This window comes from Mus caroli, chromosome 12, assembly GCF_900094665.2.
Source record: "Mus caroli chromosome 12, CAROLI_EIJ_v1.1, whole genome shotgun sequence".
NCBI lineage: Eukaryota > Metazoa > Chordata > Mammalia > Rodentia > Muridae > Mus > Mus caroli.
In genome coordinates, this window is record NC_034581.1 from 32,181,407 (window position 1) to 32,204,500 (window position 23,094).

At 38.7% G+C, this 23,094-nt stretch overlaps 1 protein-coding gene across 1 annotated transcript in view; it reads left to right on the forward strand.

The window, feature by feature from the left end:
• Positions 1 to 21,882, forward strand: part of Agr3 (anterior gradient 3, protein disulphide isomerase family member) — a 28,202-nt gene extending 6,320 nt beyond the window's left edge. The window contains exons 2-7 of the mRNA XM_021179561.1: positions 6,661 to 6,724; positions 19,235 to 19,287; positions 19,849 to 19,925; positions 20,126 to 20,189; positions 20,603 to 20,686; positions 21,833 to 21,882. Coding sequence (XP_021035220.1) covers positions 6,661 to 6,724; positions 19,235 to 19,287; positions 19,849 to 19,925; positions 20,126 to 20,189; positions 20,603 to 20,686; positions 21,833 to 21,882 — 392 coding nt within the window. The remainder of the gene's footprint in view (positions 1 to 6,660; positions 6,725 to 19,234; positions 19,288 to 19,848; positions 19,926 to 20,125; positions 20,190 to 20,602; positions 20,687 to 21,832) is intronic.
• The last annotated feature ends 1,212 nt before the right edge of the window (positions 21,883 to 23,094 follow it).

The window sequence follows — 23,094 nt, forward strand, 5'->3', positions numbered from 1 at the left end:
GAAAGGATGGACCATCTAGAGACTGCCATATCCGGGGACCCATCCCATATCAGCTTCCAAACGCTGACACCATTGCATACACTAGCAAGATTGTGCTGATAGGACCCTGATATAGCTGTCTCTTGTGAGACTATGCCAGGGCCTAACAAACACAGAAGTGGATGTTCACAGTCAGCTATTGGATGGATCACAGGGCCCCCAATGAAGGAGCTAGAGAAAGTAACCAAGGAGCTAAAGGGGTCTGCAACCCTATAGGTGGAACAACAATATGAACTAACCAGTACCCCCAGAGCTCATGTCTCTAGCTGCATATGAATCAGAAGATGGCCTAGTCAGTCATCAGTGGAAAGAGAGGCCCATTGGTCGTGCAAACTTTATCTGCCTCAGTACAGGGGAACGCCAGTGCCAAGAAGTGGGAGTGGGTGGGTGGAGGAGTGGGTGGGGGAGCGTGTGGGGGACTTTTGGGGTAGCATTGGAAATGTAACTGAAATAAATACCTAATTAAAAAAAAGACACAAGGAAAAAAAAGAAAAGAAAAAGAAAGAAGAAAGAAAGAAAGCCTAGATATTTGTTATGTATAACTTTAAAACAAACTTTACTAAAGGGGATCATTGATTTTTAGGCAATAATCAAATTTCAAACACTTGGGGGTTGGGGTTTTGGTTTTGGTTTTGAAACAGGCTCTCTTCATGTAGCCTTGGCTGGCTTGGAACTCATGTATACCAGGCTGGCCTCAAACTCATAGAGATGTGCCTGCCTATGTCTCCTAACCACTATGCCTGGCTCAATTAAAGAAAATGTTTTGAATGATTTTTTTGGATATTTTGTAAAGAACTTGTTTGATGTGTATAGCTTTGATTATCAGAATCTTAGAAAAAAAAAAGGCTCTTTGATGCCATGGTGTTGTCCTGAAAGCAATTTAAGACTGTGCAAAGTTTGCTCAAATTCCTAGGCCCCTATGTAAGGCAAGAAAATAATATTATTTTATACAAGGCTACCCAGGAGATCATGCTTTCTCTCACTTCCTGATAACATTGGCTCACCAAGTCTTTCTTAGGACTCCAATAAACAGGTGCACTGACTTTAGACATTTGCATTTGGCTTTGGCTTCAGAAAAACTTCTAAATTTTTATACTTATAGTTTTACTTTGGACTAAGGAAAAAAATAAATCTTCATATCCAAAAGGATGAAAAAGAACAGATTTCAAAGTTGTTTTGCTGTTTCCAGGGAAACAGTAAATGCTGAGAATTGTTTGCCCCGGCATGATAAATTCAAATAAGCAGGATAACCACGTAGTGTTTGGCCACTCTTTGAAACGGTGCTTTGAGCAGAGTGAAAGCATAAGAAAACATAAGTGCAGTGTACCTGTACCGCAGGGTGTCCAAAATGCTAAAGCAGACTGACTTCCACGCCATTCATTTCTTCCCATATATAGACCACTAGCTATGTGTCCATTATTGTTTACCAAAGTCAATTAATTCAATCAATTAGTTAGCTCAGCAATCACAATCTATATGCCTAGAAAGGCAATGTATACTACAAAATAAATAAAGGGCAAAAATACTTCCCTGGGTATAATTTATCACATAGCTCTCCAAACAAAGATGATAGTTTTAAAATAAATAGCTTAGTACCTTTAACCCACCCAAGGCCAAGCTACTACTTGTTCAAATCCTTCCACAGTTGAGCTGGGTGGCATTGCTATAGTTGATATAGAAGACATCAGTATCTTGTGAGCCCACTCAAATGTTGCTCTAAAACTCTGCAGCAAAGTTTTACTACAGGTATTTATTTATGTGCTGAGGTCAGGAGACAACTCGCTGAATTCTGTTCTCTCCTCCCCCCAGTTTGGGCTCCAGGGATCAAACTCAAGTCATCCGTTTTGGTAGTCGGAGCCTTTACCTGCTATGCCATCTTTATGGCCCCCTTCATGGCAAACATTATGAAAACAAATTGAAGAATGTATGGCTTACTTTGAACAACTTGGTTCAGCTGTTAAGATACTGCTTTAATAGAGAAAAAGGCCACTGATGCTGAGAGTCACTCTGCTGAGGATTGGCTTATATTTGCTGACCCTCTGGTTATCTAGTTCTATGTTAGAAAGGGCTGGGAAAGTGAGGACGAAAGGCAGGAGGAGGTGGAAGGAGTCAGAGTACAATGTGCGCAGTGCAGTCCCGTAAAGCAAAGAACAGTTCCAAACAGTTAAGGCCTGAAACCAATTGGAAGAAAACATAAGATTAGTGAGGAAAAGAAATAAGTGGTTAAAAAAATTACACACACACACACACACACACACACACACTCACACAAGTGTTTTGTGACCAGAACATTTCCCAGCATCCTTTTCACGTGAGAACTGTAGCTTGGCATGATGGTGCTCGCCTAAAGTGCTTTCCAGCACTCACTTTCTGAGTTCAAGTCCAGCATGGGCTATGAAACAAAAGAACTTCTGGCAGCCCATTCAAGAGCCTAGAATAGAACAGATACTCAGTAAATGCATAGCTGATGAGTGAATAAAATCATACACAGAAAACCATAGCTAGAGACAAAACAATAGCCAGGAATCCAGACCTGGAAGAGAATTTAATTTCTGTCACATTTGCCCCATTGTGATTATGACCTAGACTGAATGAAGACAGTTATGATAGACAATATGGCCCCTGCAGAGCTATGGCTATTTGGGAAGTTATATTCTTCTTCCATTGTATACTCAGAGACTGGTGGATTCAAACGGAACAGATGATGATCCTTTAATATAACTAGGCTGAGCAGGAAAAGGAACTGGAATGAATCCATTGATAAAGCTCTAGTATTTGAGTGACATTTACAACAGATGAGGGGAGCTGGAGAGATGGTGCAGCAGTTAAGAAGTGTTCCAGAGGAACCTCGGTTCACATCTCAGCACCCACATGGCAGTTTACAGCTATCTATAACTCCAGTTCCAGGGAATCTAATGCTGACCTCCATGAGCACAAGGCATATAAGTGGTACACATGCATACATGCAAGCAAAACACCCATATACAAGACAATAAAAATTTAAAATATAAGATAAGAGTAAAAATCTAAAATAAATACCAGCAAAGAAAGAACAGTAATCATGGGGCAGCTGTCATATATCTAGAGTAGGTTAATGTGAAATGGTCTAAGGCAACATCAGATCATCTTTCAGGATCATTACTGAGCAGACTCTGTCCGGCCTGGGTGGGGGACCAAAACAACAAAGATGTTTTCCAGTGTTAAGATATTGATCCAGAACAAATATATCTATTACTTTGCTCTTACTATAAATTGGCACAGTGATTTTGTAGAACAATTTAACTAACAGCTCCTCAGAAAGTTAAAATATGTGCCAGCTGTGGTGGCACTCACCTTTAATCCCAGCACTTGTAAGTTTGCGGCCACCCTGCATCAGGGATAGCAAAAGCCTGTATCAACAGAAAAGAAAATTAAAATACAGTTATCATTTAAATTAGCAATTTCACTTCTCCCTATATGTCCCAAATAAATATAAATATATACCTGTTCACAAACTTGTTCTTTTATGTTCATATAAATGTTATTCATCAAAGTTAAAATGTTAAAGCAGCCCAAAATTTCCATCAAGCGATGAGTATATAAAAAGTGGTTGTCATAGTTAGGGTACTATTGCTATGATGAAACATCAAAGAAGCTTGGGAATGAAAAGTATTTATTCAGCTCACACTTCCACATTACTGTTCATCCTTGAAGGAAGTCAGGACAGGAACTCAAGCAGGGCAGGAACTTGGAGGCAGGAACTGATGCAGAGGCCACGGAAGGGTGCAGCTTACTGGCTTGCTCAGTCTGCTTGTTTATAGAACCTAGGACTACCAGCCCAGGGGTGACACCACTCACAATTGACTGGGACTCTCTCATCAATATCTAATTAAGAAAATACCTTACAGCTGGACTTTATGGAGACGTTTTCTCAGTTGAGGTTCCCTGCTTTCTGGTAATTCTGGCTTGCGTCAAGGTGACATAAAATCAGGAAGGATAATTGATCCCGTGCCAAATTGACACTCAAACATATCATTGATAAACCATAACTACATCTTTCTTGTTCATCTCTAAGATCAATCTCATAATATAAAACATTGAACAAACAGTAAAAGTCCTGTGGTCTTTACAAATTCAAACACTTTCGAATTCAGTATCTTTAAAAACATTTAGTCTCTTTTTAAAACCTAAAAATCTCTTTAAAAATTCAGTCTCTCAACCCTAGGCTTCTGTAAAATAAAAAACAAACTAAATACGTTCTCACTTCAAAAGGGAAGAAATGGCATAATCAAAACCCGAACAAAGCAAAAACCAACTATAAAAGTGTAAATAATGTGTCCAATTATCTCAGATTCACTCACAAACTTCTGGGCTCCTCCAAATGGCTTGGGTTACTTCTCTAGCTCTGCCCTCTGCAACATACACACCTTGTTGTCTCTTCTCCAGCTGGCTCTACCGCACAGCTGCTGATGTTCTTAGTGGCCATTCCATGGCACTGGCATCTCAAAAAGGCTGGGGTCTTCCGCTGCAACTGAGCTGCACTTTCAAGCCTCAACTTTCCTGCCTGGCCCTTTGCAGCTTTTCAATCCTGAGCCTTCAACTGTCACTGAGGCTGTACCTTCACCAAAGGTCACCAAAGCCACTCACAGTGCCATGCCTCAGCTCTCTCCATGTCCCCTCATACCTTCCAAACCAGTGCCTCTTGGGTGACTCTTATAGTACCAACTTTGGCTGCCAGCACAAGATATATTCTTGGCCACATTCTGTGTGCTAACCCTCAGGAAACACTTCTCAGATTTCACCTCAACAGTGCTGGGCTCTTCCCTGCAAATTTCTCAGCCCTAGCTGACCAGCTTGGAGTATTCCAGCAAAGCAAAACTGATGCTTCAGCCCAGCTAACTGGACCAACACAGAATCTACCCACATGCGTGCACGTGTGTGCGCGTGCGAGCATGCGCACGTGTGCACACTCACACACACACACACAGCCTGGCAGAGTTGCTGCATCCCTCTGAAATTCCACAAACCAAGCCTCCATTGTCTGCACTGTTCTCAACATTCTTATCTTCCAAGCTCCCACAGAACAGCCCACTGAGCTCTCAACAGCAAAGGCTTTTCTAACCCAAAGTTCCAAAGTCCTTCCACAATCCTCCTCAAAACAATGCAGTCAGGTCTATCACAGCAGTACCCCATCATACTGATAACAACTTCTTTCACTGCCCAAGCCTGGCTCTGTTGTGGAATAATATTAAGCCATAAAAAAGTCATTAACTACTAACACGTGACAGAGCATAAACTTAGAAAACATGCTAAGTGCATAATTCAATCACAAAGGTCACATAGTGCATATGTGAGGGCTAGTCCATGTACATGTAATGTCCAGAGTATGCAAACTACAGGGGTTCAAATTAGATTTAGTGTTTGGAGCTGAGAATGATCTAAAAATTAAAGCATGGGTGACAGGTAAAGCACTTAGTGCCAAGCCTGGTGGCCTGAATTTCATTCCCAGAATCCCAGGATATCCTCAGACCGCCACACTGGTGCTGAGCATATTATGCCCCCTCCCCACACACATGAATAAGTAGATAAATAAATGTAATTAGGGTTTTTGCTTTTAACAAGAGTTTACTTTGAGGTGGTAAAAATGTACTAAAATCAACTGTGGTGTTGGCTGTGTAGCTCTGGGAATATACCACAAATAATATACACTTTCTATTAGTAAGTTGAATAATACGTGAATGATATCTCAATAAAGTTGTTATCAAAGAACAAATAAATGAAAGAAAAAGAAACACAGAATCATGTGTATCTTAGTTCATGGTTCTGCTTCTAATCTCTGTTGTTATATGTCTGTGGTATCAAGTGGAGATGCTGCAATCTGACATTTTAACACACAGGAAAACCTGAGTCTCTAACTCAGATATTTCATGTCAGTCTTTCTCATCCATATCTGGGGCAAATCCTAAACACTCGGCAATGTTCCTGGATGCCCTGTACGTTCTACTTCTTGAAAGCTTCATTCTTTAATCTCTAGCATATACTCACAACTACTGCTATCTCCTTTCTAAGGCTAAGATTCTGTCTGTAGCCACAGCTTTCTCTTTCCCTGTATTTCACTCTTTGGATGTTTCCAGAATGCTGTGTGTGTGTGTGTGTGTGTGTGTGTGTGTGTGTGATTTTCCTCCGTAAACATTTTTCAAGCAAAAAAGTGAAAGTAGAATTGCATAGAAGCAGTCCTTTGACTCTCAAGACACATAGGGAACTTGGTAGTACAGTGGAAAGGGCTCTTGGCAGTTCTTTGGAAGTGTGCTAAGATAACTGTTGATTTATGTACATTTTAAAAGCTAGAGCTTTTACATACATAAACGGGGATGTCTTCTCAGCCACCACCCATTGACTATCTGGCCCTGGTCAGTGCTGAATAGGTTTGAGGCTGGTTTTGAGCTTTGATGTGCCCTCCCAAATCCTGTTACATACAATTTGATAGGGCATCCCATCTTTGTATCCAGATATAACTTACTATCTTTTACAGTGCATGGCACTCAACAGCTTTGGGGCTATTATAGGTTTGTAGGTTCACATCTGCTCTTCAGTCAAAGATCTATAGTCCTGGAATAATACAAGGATTTGTCTCTTCTTCAGGATGGGGAGATGACATCACATGGGTGCAAACTTACGAAGAAGGTCTCTTTCATGCTCGCAAAAGGTAAAATCCCTCTCAGTTTCTCTTCACATGCAATCTGCCATGCCTCATGGAAAACCCAGAAAGAGTTATGTTAGCTTCTGAAAGAAAGCCACAGTTCTTGTGTCATTATTGTAGGCTGTGTGAAGTCACAACTGCTATCACAATGCTGTTTTAGCTACTCTTCTCATTACTGTAACCAAACACCTGGCAGGAAGCAACTTGAGGAGGAAGGATTTATCTTGAGTCAGGACTTAGACATAGAATCCATCATAGTAAAGAAGGCATGGCAGCAGGTTTCACCATGCTGACAGTCAGCAGAGAATGGGGCCAGAAGCAGGGTCAGGTATATCCCATGAGTACTGTCCATCAGCCCCAACTCTCTCCACCTACACTTTGCAAAACCATAATACCAGCAGCTGGGAACAATTGTTCAAACAATCAAGTTTGTGAGGGAACATCTCCCATTCAAACCATAGCAAGTGGGGTTCATTATTTGTAAAAGTTCTAAATCCCCCAAGATGAATGTCTTTATTACACAGGCAAGCTTTAAATATGAGTTGTATGAATAAGGTAGTGCCTCTCACTAAGCACTGTGCACGCTTAGTAAGAAAGTGACTCATAGGAACAGTCTCCAGCAGGTCTGGTGAGCCAGACACCCTGGGGATCTTTATTTCACGCTCGTATTCATAGTTAGTCATCCAAGTACTAGTTGATCATCCCCTCTTATGTGCCAGGTACTAGTCAATGATCAAACATAACATAATTTTTATCCTTGATGATTAAAAAATCTCCTGGAGAGTTTTTCATATATCTGAAGAATATTCATTTTCAATTCTCAGATTAAAGTGAAAACACAGGAAGTTAAGTGACAATGGAGTTAAAAACTCCAGAACTGAATAAATACTACAGAAAAATTTCATTTCCAAATATGAATGGACAAATTACAGCCTCAGACCACTGAAGCTATCTGCTCAGATAGAGTAAGATTTAATCTAGAAATTCTAGAATGAGAAAAAACTAAAAATTAATCTGTTAAGTCAATATTTAGGGCAGCTGATGTAGCCCAGCTAGTAGAGTGCTAGCAGAGTGAGAGCAAAAACCTCTGAGTTCAATCCCATTGTCACATATAAAATGGGTGTGATGGTGCAGGACTCTGGAAGTAGGTGCAAGAGGATCAGAAGTTCTAAGTTATCCTGGCTATAGAGTAAGTTTAAGGCCAGTCTGAAATCCATGAGACTTTGTGAAGACAGGTGAATTCCAGGAGCTCACTGGGCAGCCAGCCTAGATGAAGTAGAACACATATGGTTCTGTGAGAGACCTGCTCAAGAAAATAATGTACAGCCTTGATGGAGATTAACAATGACATCCCACTTTGGTCTCATCATGCGCTACACAGTTGTTTGCAACTGCACACTCAAGTGCATGTACTGCATACACATTTAACACACAGCACTCATGTGTATGTACTACATACACATACCACACACAGCTCACACACACACACACACACACACACACACACCAGGCATTCCTCTTCCCTGGGGCCTCAAGTCTCTCTAGGATTACAGGCATCTTTCCCCACAAAGGTCTCACCAGACAGACCTGTGCTATTTATGAGCCTCCAACTGACCTGTGTATGCTCCTTGTTGGTAGCTTAGTCTCTGGGAGCTCCCTGGGGTCTGAATTAGTTGATGCTGCTGGTCTTCCTATGGGGTCATTCTCCCTTTCGGCTTCTTCAATCCTTCCCCAAATTCAACCATAGGAGTCCCTGACTTCAGCCCAATGGCTGGGTGGAAGTATCTGGCTCTGTCTCAGGCGGCTGCTAGTAGAACCTCCCAAAGGACAGCCATGTCAGGCTAGCGTCTGTAAGCACACCATAGCATCAGTAATAGTGTCAGGCCTTGGTGCCTTCCCATGAGATGGATCCCAAGTTGGGCCAGTCATTGGACCCCCTTTCCTTCAGTCTCTTCCCAATCCCTGAAGTTCTTTTAGATAGGAACAGTTCTGGATCAGAAATTTTGACTGTGGGTTAGTAACTCTGACCCTCTACTGGAGGTGGACTCTTCCAGTTCCCTCTCCCCAGTGTTGGGCATTTTGGCTAAGGTCACTTCCATTAAGTCCTTGAATCTTTCACCTCCTGGGTTTCTGGTACTTTCTAGAGGGTCCCTCCACTCCCCACCCTGATGCTGTTTATTTCCATGCATTCTTTTGGCCCTCTGGGCTTCTCTCCTGCCCCCCCGCCCCAATAACTGAACCTTTGAGATCTGAGTTGCCTCACATAGGATGATATTTCTAGTTCCATCCATTTGCCTGCAAAATTTATGTTGTTCTCATTTTTAATAGCTGAATAGTATACCATTGGGTAAATAAACCACATTTTCTGCTTCCATTCTTCAGCTTAGAGACATCTGGGTTGTTTCTAGCTTCTGGGTATTACAAATAAGGATGCTATGAACATGGTGGAGCACCTGTCCTTGTGGTAGGGTGGTGCAACTTTTGGGTATATGCTCAACAACGATATAGCTGGGCCTTCAGGTAGAACTATTTCAAATTTTCTGAGGAACTGCCATGTTGATTTCCAGAGTAGTTGTATCAGTTTGCAATCCAACCAGCAATGCAAGAGTGCTCCTCTTTCTCCACATCCTTGCCAGCATGAGGTGTCACCTGAGGTTTTCATCTTAGCCATTCTGATTGATGTGAGGTAGAATCTCAGGATCGATTTGATTTGCAGTTCCCTTATCATTAAGGACATTTAACATTCTCAGCCATTCGAGATTCTTCTATTGTGAATTCTCTGTTTACCTCTGTACCCCATTTTTAATTCGGTTGTTTAGTTTTTTGGAAGTTGACTTCTTGAGTTCTTTATATATTTTGGATATTAGGCTTCTATCAGATGTTGGGTTAGTGAAGTTATTTTCCCAATCTGTAGGTTGCCAATTTGTCCTATTGATGTTGTCTTTTACCTTAAAGAAGCTTTTCAGTTTCATGAGGTCTCATTTATCAATTAGTGATCTTAGAGCATAAGCCATTGCTCTTCTGCTCAGGAAATTTCCCCCTGTGTCAATGAGTCCAAGACTCTTGCCCATTTTCTCTTCTATTAGATCCAGTGTATCAGGTTTTATGTTGAGTTCTTTGATCTACTTGGACTTGAGCTTTGTACACTATAATAAATATAGGACTATTCTCATTCTTCTACATGCAGACCAGCAGTTAGACCTGCACCATTTGTTGAAGATGCTTTACTTTTTCCACTGTATGTTTTGGCTTCTTTGTCAAAGATCAAGTGTCCATAGGTGTGTGGACTTATTTCTGAGTCTTCAATTCTATTCCACTAATTAACCTGTCTGACTCTGTAGTAATACTATTCAGTCTTTATCACTATTGTTTTGTAGTACAACTTAAGGTCATGGATGGTGATTCTCCCAGAAGATATTTTATTGTTGAGAATTGTTTGGGCTATTTTGGATTTTTGTTTTTCCATATTAAGTGAGAATTGCTCTTTCCATGCCTGTGAAGAATTGTGCTGGAATTTTGATAGGGACTAGACTGAATCTGTAGATCACTTTTGATAAGATGGTCACTTTCACTGTTTATCTACCAACCCATGAGCATGGGTTGGTCTTCTTCGATCTCTTTCTTCAGGGATTTGTAGTTCTTGTCATACAGATCTTTCACTTACTTGGTAAGAGCTGCACCAAGATATTTTCTGGTATTTGTGGTTACTGTGAAGGGTATTGTTTCCCTAATTTCTTTCTCAGCCTGTTTATCATTTGTATAAAGGAAGGCCACTAATTTGTTTGAGTTAATTTTATATCCTGCCACTTTGCTGAACTTGTTTACCAGCTGTAGGAATTCTCTGGTGGAATCTTGGGGGTTGTTTATGTTTAGTATCATATCATCTGCAAATAGTGATACTTTGACTTCTTTGCAATTTATGTCCTCTTGATCTCCTTTTGTTGTCTAATTGTTCTTGCTAGCACTTCAAGTACTATGTTGAATAAATAGGAAGAGAGTAGGCAGTCTTCTTCCTGATTTTAGTGGGATTGTTTCTAGTTTCTTTCCATTTAATTTGATGTTCATTTGCTATATATTACTTTTATTATGTTTAGGTTTATGTCATAAATTCTGATCTCTCCAAGACTATTAAAATCCTGATTATGTCATAAATTCCTGATCTCTCCAAGACCTTAAGAAGGGGTGTTGTATTTTCTCAAAGACTTTCTTAACATCTAATGAGGTGATCGTGTGACTTTTCCCTTGAGTTCTCTTATATAGTATATTATGTTGATGGATTTTCGTATATTGAACCATCCCTGCAGCCCTAGAATGAAACCTACTTCATCATGGTAAATGTTGGTTTTGATGTGTTCTTGGATTTAGTTTGAGAGAATTTTATTGAGTATTTTTTGCCTCAATATTCATAAATGAAATTGGCCTGAAGTTTTCTTTCGTTGGTGGGTCTTTGTGTTGTTTAGGTATCAAAGTAACAGTGACTTCATAAAATGAATTAGTGTTGCTTCTGTTTCTATTTTTGTGGAATAGTTTGAGGGGTATTAGTATTAGCTCTTCTTCAAAGGTCAGGTAGAATTCTGCACTAAAACCATCTGGCCCTGGCCTCTTTTGGGTTGGGAGGTTTTTAATGACTACTTCTATTTCTTTAGGAGTTATGGGACTGATTAGATAATTTGCCTGATCTTGATCTGACTTTGGTAGGTGGTATCTGTCTAGAAAATCATCTATTCCATCCAGATTTTTCAGTTTTGTTGAGTATAGGCTTTTGTAGTAAGATCTGATTTTTTTTTAATTTCCTCAGTTTCTGTTGTTATGTCTTTCTTTTAATTTCTGATTTTGTTAATTTGGATACTGTCTCTGTTCCCATTAGTTAGTTTGGCTAAGGGTTTATATAGCTTGTTGATTTTCTCATAGAACCAGATCTTGGTTTTGTTGATTCTTTGTATCATTCTCTTTTTTATTATTTGCATTATTTGCATTATTCTCTTATTTGGGTGTGAAATGTTCTGTAGATATCTGTTAAATCGATTTGGTTCACAACTTCTGCTAGTTCCACTGTGTCTCTGTTTTGTTTCTGTTTCAATGAACTAGCCATTGGTGAGAGTGAGGCTTTAAAATCTCCTAATATTATTATGTGAGGTTCAATGTGTTTTGAGCTTTAGTAAAGTTTCTTTTATGAATGTGGATGCCTTTGCACTTGGGGCATAGATGTTCAGAATTGAAACTTCCTCTTGGTGGAATTTTCCTTTGATGAATATGACCATCTTTGATGAATGTCACCATCTTGCTTTATAACTTTTAATTGAAAGTCTATTTTATTGAATGTTAGAATGGCAACTCCAGCTTGTTTCTTGGGACCATTTGCTTAGAAAACTTTTTTTCAGTCCTTAACTCTGAGGTAGAGTCTGTTTTTGTCACTGAGGTGTGTTTCAAGTATGTGGCAAAATGTTGGACCTGGTTTACATATCCAGTCTGTTAGTCTGTGTCTTTTTATTGGGGAATTGAGTCCACTGATATTGAGAGATTTTAAAGGCAGATGATTGCTAGTTCTTGTTATTTTTGTTGTGTAGGTGGTATTATGTGTGTATGATTCTCTTCTCTTGAGTTGTTTAATTTCTTACGTTTTGTGGGTAGAGTTAACCTTCTTGTGTTGGAGTTCTCCTTCCACTATCTTCTGCATGGCTGGACTAGTAGAAAGATATTGTTTAAATTTGGTTTTGTCATGGAATATCTTGGTTTCTCCATCTATGGTAATTGAGAGTTTTATTTGCTATAGCAGCCTGGCCTGGCATTTGTGTCCTCTTAGGGTCTGTATGACATCTGCCCAGGATCTTCTGACTTTAGAGTCTCTGTTAAGAAGTCTGGTGTCTGTCTTTATGTTACTTAGCCTTTTTCCTTTACAGCCTTTAATATTCTTTCTTTGTTCTGTGCATTTAGTGTTTTGATTAAGAGGAATTTCTTTTCTGGTCCAATCTATTTGGTGTTCTGTTGGTTTCTTGTACCTTTATGGCCATCTCTCTCTTTAGGTTAGGGAAGTTTTCTTTTATGATATTCTTTTTTTTTTNTGATTTTTAATATTTTTATTACATATTTTCCTCAATTACATTTCCAATGCTATCCCAAAAGTCCCCCATAGCGCCCCCACTTCCCTACCCACCCATTCCCATTCTTTTGGCCCTGGCATTCCCCTATATTGGGGCATATAAAGTTTGCAAGTCCAATGGGCCTATCTTTCCAATGATGGCCTTGAAGATGTTTTCTGGCCCTTTGAACTGGGATTCTTCACCCTCTTCTACTCCTATTATTCTTAGGTTTGATCTTTTCATTGTATCTTGAATTTCCTGGATATTTTGGGTTAGGAGCTTTTTACACTTTGTATTTTCTTTGGCCAATGTGTTAGTATCTTCTATGGTAACTTCTATGCCTGAGATTCTCTCTTCTATTTTCTGTTGGTAGTGCTTGCATAGGTAGCTCCTGATCTCTTTCCTAAATTGCCCATCTCCAGGGTTGCTTCCCTTTGTGTTTTCTTTATTGTTTCTATTTCTATTTTTATGTTTTGCACTGTTTTATTCAATTCCTTCGCCTGCTTGATTGCATTTTCCTGTATTTCTTTAAGGGATTGATTTGTTTCCTCCTTAAGGGCTTCTACCTGTTTTCCTGTATTTCTTTAAGGGAATTATTTATATCCTCCTTAAAGTCCTCTATCATCTTGATGAGATGGGGTTTTATAGCAGAATCTTTCTTTTCAGGTGTTTTAGAGTATTCAGGGCTTTCTTTGGTTGGAGAACTGGGTTCTGATGGTGCAAAATTGCACTGGCTTCTGTTGCTTATGTTTTTGTCCTTGCCTCTCTCCACCTGGCTATCTCTAGTGTTAACTGACCTGTGTGTGCCTGACTGGAGCAGGCCTCCTTTGAGGCAGGTAGAGCTCTATGACATGGGTTAGAATCAGCCTCCTGGGAAGCTGTCTCTTGTTAGGGAGGACCTCCTGTGTGTCTGGTTAGAGCAGGCCTCCTGTATCCCTGATTAGGATAGACCTCCTGTGTTCCTAGTTAGGGCGAACCTCCTGTGAAACAGGCAGGCTTTGGGTTCCAGGGCCAGGATCTCCCCCTGTTGCAGATTAAGGTACAAACTAAAAGGGCTGTGCCCCTGGTTACTGTAGTCATCCTGAGAGGCAGGCAGACTGTAGGGTGTAGGAGGGTGTTGGGCCTACAGATCTGACCAGGATAGAGAAGCAGACCAGAAGGAAGATGGAGCTTGGCAGAGGGTAGGTCCTGTGTAATCTGGGCTCTATGAGTATCCCCAAGTAGTGTGGCTATTTTAGCAGGAGTCTCACCTGTGTCCTTGGTTACTGCAGACCTCCAGGGAGACAGGCAGGTTGTATTGTGTGGGAGAGTATCAGGACCGCCAATCTGGCATGGGTAGAGAAGCAGAAGAGGTTTTTATTATTATTATTATTATTATTATTATTATTATTATTATTATTATTATTTTGAGGAAAATCAGAGGAAAGTCAACATACTAAAACTTAGGCAATGCACTATAAATATATCAAAGAGGCAAATTTTCTGAATCAATACCTTTACTGATATACTTTTACAACAAATATATTTATCTTATGTTTTACTTGAAAGAAAAAAGTTTCAAATAATCTAGTATTGTACCTTAAAACTTCCTTCATTCCACAAAATGGAAAGAAACTAAATTCAAATTTATTCTTAGAAAGGAAATATTTAAAACCCTAAGAAAATAATGGACAGGATCATACAAATAAAAGTTGCTTCTCTTTCTTTTCTCTCTTTCTTCCTCTCTTTCTCTCACTCTTTCTTTTTCTCACTCTTTCTTTCTTCCTTTCTTTCTTTCTTCCTCCCTTCCTCCCTCCCTTCCTTCCTTCCTTCCTTCCTTCCTTTCTTTCATTCTTTCTTTTTGAAGAGATAAAGACCAACATACCAGTAAATATACCAGCAAAGAAAAAATAAAGAAGTCTAATAAAATCACAAATGAAAAGGAGAAATTACAAGTGACATTACAGGGATGGAGAGATGGATCAGTGAGTAAGAGAACTTACTGCTCCTCCAGAGGACCATGGAAGTTCAATTTCCAGCAACCATGTGTATGTAACTCTAGGTCCATGAGATCCAAAGCCTCTGTGGCCTTCCTCGGTACCTGCATACCTACAAATATATGCACATACATGTAAATAAAAGTAAACATAAACCAAGGAAAAATAACCAAAGGAAAAAGATGGGTCAAAAGACTATTTTAAAAACTTTTAAGTCAATAAATTAGACATACTAAGAAAAACATAAATTCCTATATACATAAAACTGTCAAGATTGAACCATTAATAGAAAATTTAAACAGACCACTGAAATTTTATTCAGAATTTTAAAAGAATTTCAAAAGTCTTCCATTACTAGACATTGGTAGTACACACCTTTAACCCTAGCACTTGGAAGATGCAGTCATGTGGATTTCTATGAGTTTGAGACTAGCCTGGTCTATAGAACAAGTTCCAGGACAACCAAGATAAACCATGTCTCACATAAATGAATGAATGAATGAATGAATAAATAAATAAATAAACGTCTTTCATCTACCTGATGCTTAACTGCAAGGTTTTACCAACTTCTAAATTTTTTGTTTAGTTTTGAAACAGTATCTTCTCCATTCCAAATACTGGGTTCAAATGATGCTCCTTCCTCAGAACTACAGATGCTGGTTTTACAGCTGTGTGCTAACATTGCCTGGTGCCTTCTAAACTATTAAAGAACTAATACTAATCCTCCTGAAATTCATCTAAAAATCAAAGAAAACAATATGTTTCAATTCCTTTAATAAGGGTGTAATCACCCTAGTAACAAAGTCAGGTGAACACTACAAGAAAACTATAAGTCATATCCTTTGTGGTGGTTTGAATGAAAATGGCCCCCATAGGTTCTATCCTATCAAATAGAGTACCACTATTTGAAAGGATGAAGACATGTGACCTTGTTGGTGTAGGTGTGGCCTTGTTAGAGGAAGTATATCACTGGGAGGGTGGGGAGTAGGGTGGGCTTTGGGTTTTAAAAGCTCAAGCTAGGACCAGTGTCTCTCTCTTCCTGCTGCCTGTGGACCAGGATATAGAATTCTTAACAACTCTCCAGCACCATGAATGCCTGCATGCCACCAAGCACGATAATGGGTTAAACCTCTAAAACTGCCAGACAGTGGTAGCTCATACCTTTAATCCCAGCACTTGGTAGCCAGAGGCAGATGGATTTCTGAGTTCGAGGCCAGCCTAGTCTACAGAGCGAGTTCCAGGACAGCCATGGATACACAGAGAAAACCTGTCTGGAAAAAACCAAAAAACCAAAGACCAAAACAAAACAAACAAACAAAACCCCCCCCCCCAAACAATCCAAAAACAAAAAAAACCCTCAATTAGTGATTTTCTGTTAGAAAAGTTGACGTAGGCTAGAGAGTCATGTGTTCTTAGAACAGATTTTTACTATAAATTTTGAAAAATAAAATATATAGTATCCTGTAATGCAAAATTGACACAAAACTCACATTTGGGGGATCACAGATGAAGTTGTGTTTGGGACACAAGCACTCTCTTCTTCCCCACAGACCACTTTTACCTACTTCTATGTGATATTGGCAGGGTGCGGCACTAAAAATGAAAGTACAGCCACAAACACTCAGGTATTTACTCTCCTCAGCTGAAAAAAAAAAAAAAAAAACACAGCAAAACTCAACTCAAAGCCTTTGCTTTTGACTGTAGCTACTCCAATTTCTGCCATTGTCTCTGTCCTTTTCGTTAAGTGGAATAATCACTCGTGTGAAAACTGTTGTGAGTGAAGTTTCCTTGTATTCTAATTACTGCAGTCTGATGCTGGAGTCACTGTCCTAAAACTTTCCTCAAGCCTCCATAAGCATGGCTGCCCCTTTCAAGAGGTCTTGAAGATACTGGGAAGAAGTGGTTGCCAGTCAGGAGAGCAGGGTAGCCTATGCCCTTGACAGTGTTTCTCCACTGAGCTCAGTCAAAAGAGCCATAATAGAAAACTTCCTTGGCTGATGTTTACAAGGCTGAGTAGTAGACCTGCCTGTGAGAGCATCATTAAACATCTTAGGCTCAGGAGGGCTGAATCTAGTTTGTCCTGCCAGTGAAAGCCTCATTGAATACCTTTAGTCTTAGCATGCTATTCATAAGAAGTGTGTATAACACTCTGTTCCTCATAGCTTGAATCTGCACTTTTACCAACGTCTGATGCTGGTAAATGGCAGCTCTCTCGTTTTCCCATAAATCCTAAAGGTAATTTGGAAGAGTTTTATCCAAAATGTACTTTTTTGTTACTTTTATTGTTGGTTTTGTTGTTGCTGTTGTTGTTTTTCATTTTTCAAGACCAAGTTTCTCTGTGTAGTCTGGGCAGTCCTGGAACTCACCCTGTAGATCAGGCTGTCCTCAGACTCAGAGATCTGCCTGCTTCTACCTCCCAAGTGCTGGGATTAAAGGTGTGTACCACTACCACCTGGGTCCAAAATGTTCTTTTAAAGTTTGAAAAGTAAATGAAGTTATTCATTTGAAGTTTGTATTTAACCTCTACTGAGACTGAAAACCAATACTGGTTACAGCATTTTTCAGTGGTTTGCAACCACTGAATTTATATAATTATTTTTTGTAATTGATTTTAAAAAGATTTATGCTGCCCAGGAATTCAGCCAACTAGGAGAGTGCTTGCCTAGCCTGTTCAAAAATAGATTATCAGCATTACAAAATTAACGAATATTAATACATAAAAAGTTTTGTTCATCTGTCCTCAGCCACCTACATCACTTCTGCATAGACCACTTTCATGAGCCCTGCTTCAAGGGACAATTTAAATCTTCCAAGGCCACCCAATGAGCAGCCATTCAACAGATTTCCTTTTATCGACAGCTCATGAGAAGTAACTGGACACTGTAATTATGGCACAAGAGAATAGAGTATTTTGATTTATGTTCTTTGAGAATTAGCAAAGAACCCCATGATAAGTCAATAATTCCCCAAAGGGCAATCAAGCAGAGAAATGTAGCAAAATTTTGCCCCAATTAATTTAAATATTAACACAACAAGAATCCTGTGATTGGACAGGGAAAAGAAAGGCAGAGCTAAGAGTTAGAGGAACAGGAAGAGAGAACAGAGAGAGAGGAAGGAAGGTGGAGGAAGAAGAAGATGTTCCAGATTCCGTGTGGCTTTAAATAGCCACAGGTAGCTATGAATATAATAAAAGGATAGAATAATTGGGATAATTTGTCTAATCTAGGTGGGCAACTTGTATCATTATCAATTGGCTGTGAAATTATTGTGTGGACATCTTGTGAATTGAGAATTTATTGATATAAAAAAATTTTGTTGTTGAATAAGCATGACTCTAAAACTTATCTTTTGATGTCTATAATTATCTTAGGGTTAAAGCTATATTTGAAAAAGTATCCAATATGTCTTTCTTAGTCAGTTTTGTATTGTTAGTTATAGTTATATAGTATAAATACATGAAGCTGAATAATTTGTAAACCAAAGAGGTTTACTTGGCTCCGGAAGTTCAAGAGCATAGACATCAATATTTGCCCAGCTCTGATGAGACCTCATGGCAAATGGCGTCCCAGGATATGATTGTGTGCAAAAGGGATTAGAAGATTCCAACCTCACAGCAAAGCATCCTCCTGGGAAGTGATCCAGTCCCAGGACACCAGATTGTCTCCCAGGAGACACAGTGACATATTCTTGAGGACACAGCCATTATCTAACCACCTTCTATCCTTAGAGTTTCCACTGCCTCATCATCCCACTGGGGACCTTGCTTCTACCACAAGAACCTTTGGGAAAAGGATGAAACACAAACCATGAAAATATCCACACCATAATCATTTTATCCCTTCTGCAATTACTATTCTCATTTTATTTTTAGATTAGAATTGGGAAGTCACTTAGTATTACAACTTTATTTAGAGTTAAAATTAAAATTATCCTGAAAAAATTTTAATAAGGGACTCTGATTTATTTATAAATTTAAGTTGACACATGAATAAAATGATATGAAACTGATCAAATATGCCTGTTTTGTAAAAACTTAAATGAAAAAATGAAGAATATTTTAAAATATTTTAAGTCCTGAAATTATATATCATGATTTCATTAGCAATAACTGTTGGTTATATAAGTCCTGGCGATAACATGGTTTTCTAATTATCTGTACATACTATAGTAGATATAAGTGCCACCTGCCACTTTAAGCTGTGCTTCCTGTACCCCACACCAACAATCTGATTCAGTATGCTATGCAGCCTGTGAGCTGACACTTATAATATTGTACGTGGTGTGTTCTGTGGCCATACACCAGATGACACTACCTATTATAGGTCACATGGCCATGAAGTATAAGCCTAAAGTATTTATTTAAGTCTTCTCAATAGTACCAAAACTTTAAATATAATTCCATTTTATAATCACGATCCAGCATTAATCATGAAACTTCACTTTATGCTTTCTCTGTTTAGTAACAAACCACTGATGGTTATTCACCACCTGGAGGACTGTCAGTACTGTCAAGGTAAATTTAGCTCCTGGGAGCTTACTGTCTGTCCAAACATAAGATAGAAGTTAGCTGGGAAGAATAATTAGGAAGAAACCTAGAAAAATAACATTTAAAAAATGTAATTCCTAAAATACCACCATTCTACCAAGATGCTTAAAGACCAAGAAAGAGCCACCTATGGGCACCCTCTAGTAATTACAGCAGAAAGATTATGGGCTAAGTAGTGAAACACAATCCAGACCAAAGATTATAATGGTTATTCAAATCTGCTGAAATTCTGATATGCTGTTTGAAATGTGATATCAACTTCATAAAAATAAAAATGAGTGGAAAATTTGCTGGCAGAAAATTTTCTAACCAATGAGTTACTACGTAATGTAAATTATAAAACTACTGTGTTTGTTAATGTCTGTTGACATCTCCATAAGCAAACTATAGCTCATTGCTTCCCAGTGATAGACTAAGTAGTAAAAGGACAACCATTTACACCCATGCCATTGACACAATTATAGAAAACAATGTAATATCAATGTAATATCAAGGTTAGGCAAAATGACATTTCCTTCTCTTTCACAGCACTAAAAAAGGAATTTGCCAAAAATGAAGAAATACAAGAAATGGCACAAAATGACTTCATCATGCTGAATCTCATGGTACATGATGACAACAATGTTGTCTTAATGTCATAACTTTATAGAAACGTTGAACTCTTTTTTTTTCTCTCAAAACATTCAGGGTCAAGTATTAGTTAATACAGAATTTTAAGGCTTTAATGTATAACTTTGTGGAAATTTAGCTTCCATAAAGAATGCTACACAATCCAATGATGTTCATGTATTTCATCTTCTGCTAGCATGAGACCACGGACAAGAACTTGTCACCTGATGGGCAGTACGTGCCCAGGATCATGTTTGTTGGTATGTGTCCATATCAGGTTTGCTAAGTCAGTAGGAACCTTAGCTTGTTTTTATTTGCTTTAAGATTCAAACTTAAGCACTGTTCTTTTAAAAGGGGAGCCCTTTCTAACCCAATCAATAACATTATGCTCTTGTTAGATCTACACCAAAATGTACTATGTTGCTAACAAATTTTAAACATTTAAAAAGAATTTATGTTCTTAAATCAACTTAACCATGCACTTTTAATACAATACCACAAAGTAGAACCATGCCTCTCTAAAAGGACTGAAGGCTAATCCATGAATTCACATGATGAAAACTGACTTTGCTTATCATTTTCCTGACTTTGGTCTTAGAGTGGAGAGAAGGAACAAGTTTAAGACCACATTAAGTAATGTTTCTGTGACTTTGTTTTGTGTTGTTTTTGACAGACCCTTCTTTGACTGTCAGGGCTGATATAACTGGAAGATACTCTAACAGACTATACACATATGAACCCCGGGACTTACCCATGTGTGAGTAAATTACATCAAAAATTACATTGGTTAGTGGTGATAGCTGACTCTGACACACTAAAAAAGACACAAACATTAGGAGACAGAATGCTTCCTCCTAGTGTCAAAGACCCAATATGATTTTTTTTTCTCAGATGACAATAATGATGATTTTGTCTTTCTTTAAATGCCTATAAATAGTGAGGTACAAAATTTACTTAAGACTAACTATTTTTAATAACAGTTACTATCAGTCATATTTAAGAAGATGGTATTGGTCTCAGATCCAGCAATACTGGATTAATTCAATAGCTCATTAAAAAGAAAACACTCTGCGTTTGGAGGCTGATTATGGGATGGATCCCCAGGTGCATCAGTCTCTAGATGGTCCATCCTTTCGTCTCAGCTCCAAACGTGGTCTCTGTAACTCCTTCCATGGGTGTTTTGTTCCCAATTCTAAGAAGAGGCAAAGTGTCCACACTTTGGTCTTCGTTCTTCTTGAGTTTCATGTGTTTTGCAAGCTGTCTCTTGTGAGGCAATGCTGGTGCCTGGCAAACACAGAAGTGGATGCTCACAGTCAGCTATTGGATGGAACACAGGGCCCCCAATGGAGGAGCTAGAGAAAGGAGCTGAAGGGGTCTGCAACCCTATAGGTGGAACAACAATATGAACTAACCAGTACCCCAGAGCGCTTGTCTCTAGCTGAATATGTTGCAGAAGATGGCCTAGTCAGCCATCATTGAGAAGAGAGGCCCCTTGGTCTTGCAAACTCTATATGACCCAGTACAGGGTAACACCAGGGCCAAGAAGTGGGAGTGGGTGGGGAGGGGAGCAGAGAGGGGGGAGGGTATAGGGAACTTTTGGGATAGCATTTGAAATGTATAAAAAGAAAATAATAAATAAATTAAAAAATAAATAAGAAAAGAAAACACTCTCTCAAAGATCCTTTAATAAATTAGCTGCTTATTATCAATGAATTTGATGAGCCACTTCTGATGGCCGTAATCCATAAATTTACAAATATTAATTTAGCTTATTAATATAGTATGTTAATGAGCCAACTAATACAAAAATGTAAGCAATCTAATTTTATTTATTATCATTTAAGTTCTAACATTTGCTAGTTTCATTTACTAAGAGCACAATATTTGTTTATTCTTATTTCAGTGGTAGACAACATGAAGAAAGCACTAAGACTTATCCAGTCAGAGTTGTAAGCAATGATGGAAAGATGCTTCCTCTCTAAGAGGTCAAACGTGTGGTACAAACATCTGGTTCACTAACAAATACCAAATGTGCAAGTCCATGGATTTTTGTAACATCACTATTTGGCTTTGTGACATGTCTGTGATAGTTTATGAAGGTAAAATTATATTTTAATAAATGTTAAACTCTGTGGTCATGCTGTAGTTCAATGTTTACCTGGATCTGTAGCAAAGACAGTTTGCCACGAGCTCAGAGTTGATATACTTTGTATATCCAATATCTCCCCTGCCTCATGTCTTGGTGGACTGGTTCTCAGATAGTAAAGAAGTTCTGGAGACTTTAGAAGGCGGGATCTAGCTGGAGGTCATAGGTCGTAATGGGTAGCACATTGAGGGTATCTCATCCCTGACGCCTAATCTTGCTCTCTATTTCCTGTTGACCAAGAAGAGGAAACACACACACACACACACCACCTGCTATAATTACTCTGCCCAAGTCCATGGCACCAATTGACCATGGGCTAGACCCTCTGAGTCTTCCTCCCTTATGTTCTATGTCAGACAATTTAGTTACTGTGAAAAGTACCCAATACGTTTCTAGTGGGGGGAGGGGGAGGCTTAGTAAGAAGTTGGTGCTTCCTTCTACTTCCTCAGCTCTCATTCTCTTCGTCCACCGATTTAACTTTACACCTACCCTCTGCAGCATAACAAATATGCTGTTGTAAATGATAAATGACTTCCTGGTTACATCCTTAAACTCTTAGAAGAATATTTCAAAGTAAACCAATTATTTTCCCCTTTAAATTAAGATAGGCGGTTGAAAGCTAATTCAAATAAACTTAGAATATATTTTAAAATTCAACTACATGTCTTTCTTAACTATTAGTAGATGTTTTAAATGTTTTAATGTTTCCAGAAAAGTGAAATCATCTCAGTAATATTAAAGAGTTTCTCCAAATAACTATTTGGGAAGGATGATATCCCCTTCTAATATTATTAGATGACCAATCTCTAATTCAGATTTTCACAGGAATACCAGAAGGCTGATAAAAATGTTTCATGTTCTTTTAAATAAGAAAATTTCTGCCAAAAGGAAATTTCCCACGGTTGGGAAATAACAAATATCAGAAATCAGGACATCTTCAGATAGTTAGCATTCCTTTTTTTTTTAATTTTTAATAGTTTTATTACATATTTTCCTCAATTACATTTCCAATGCTATCC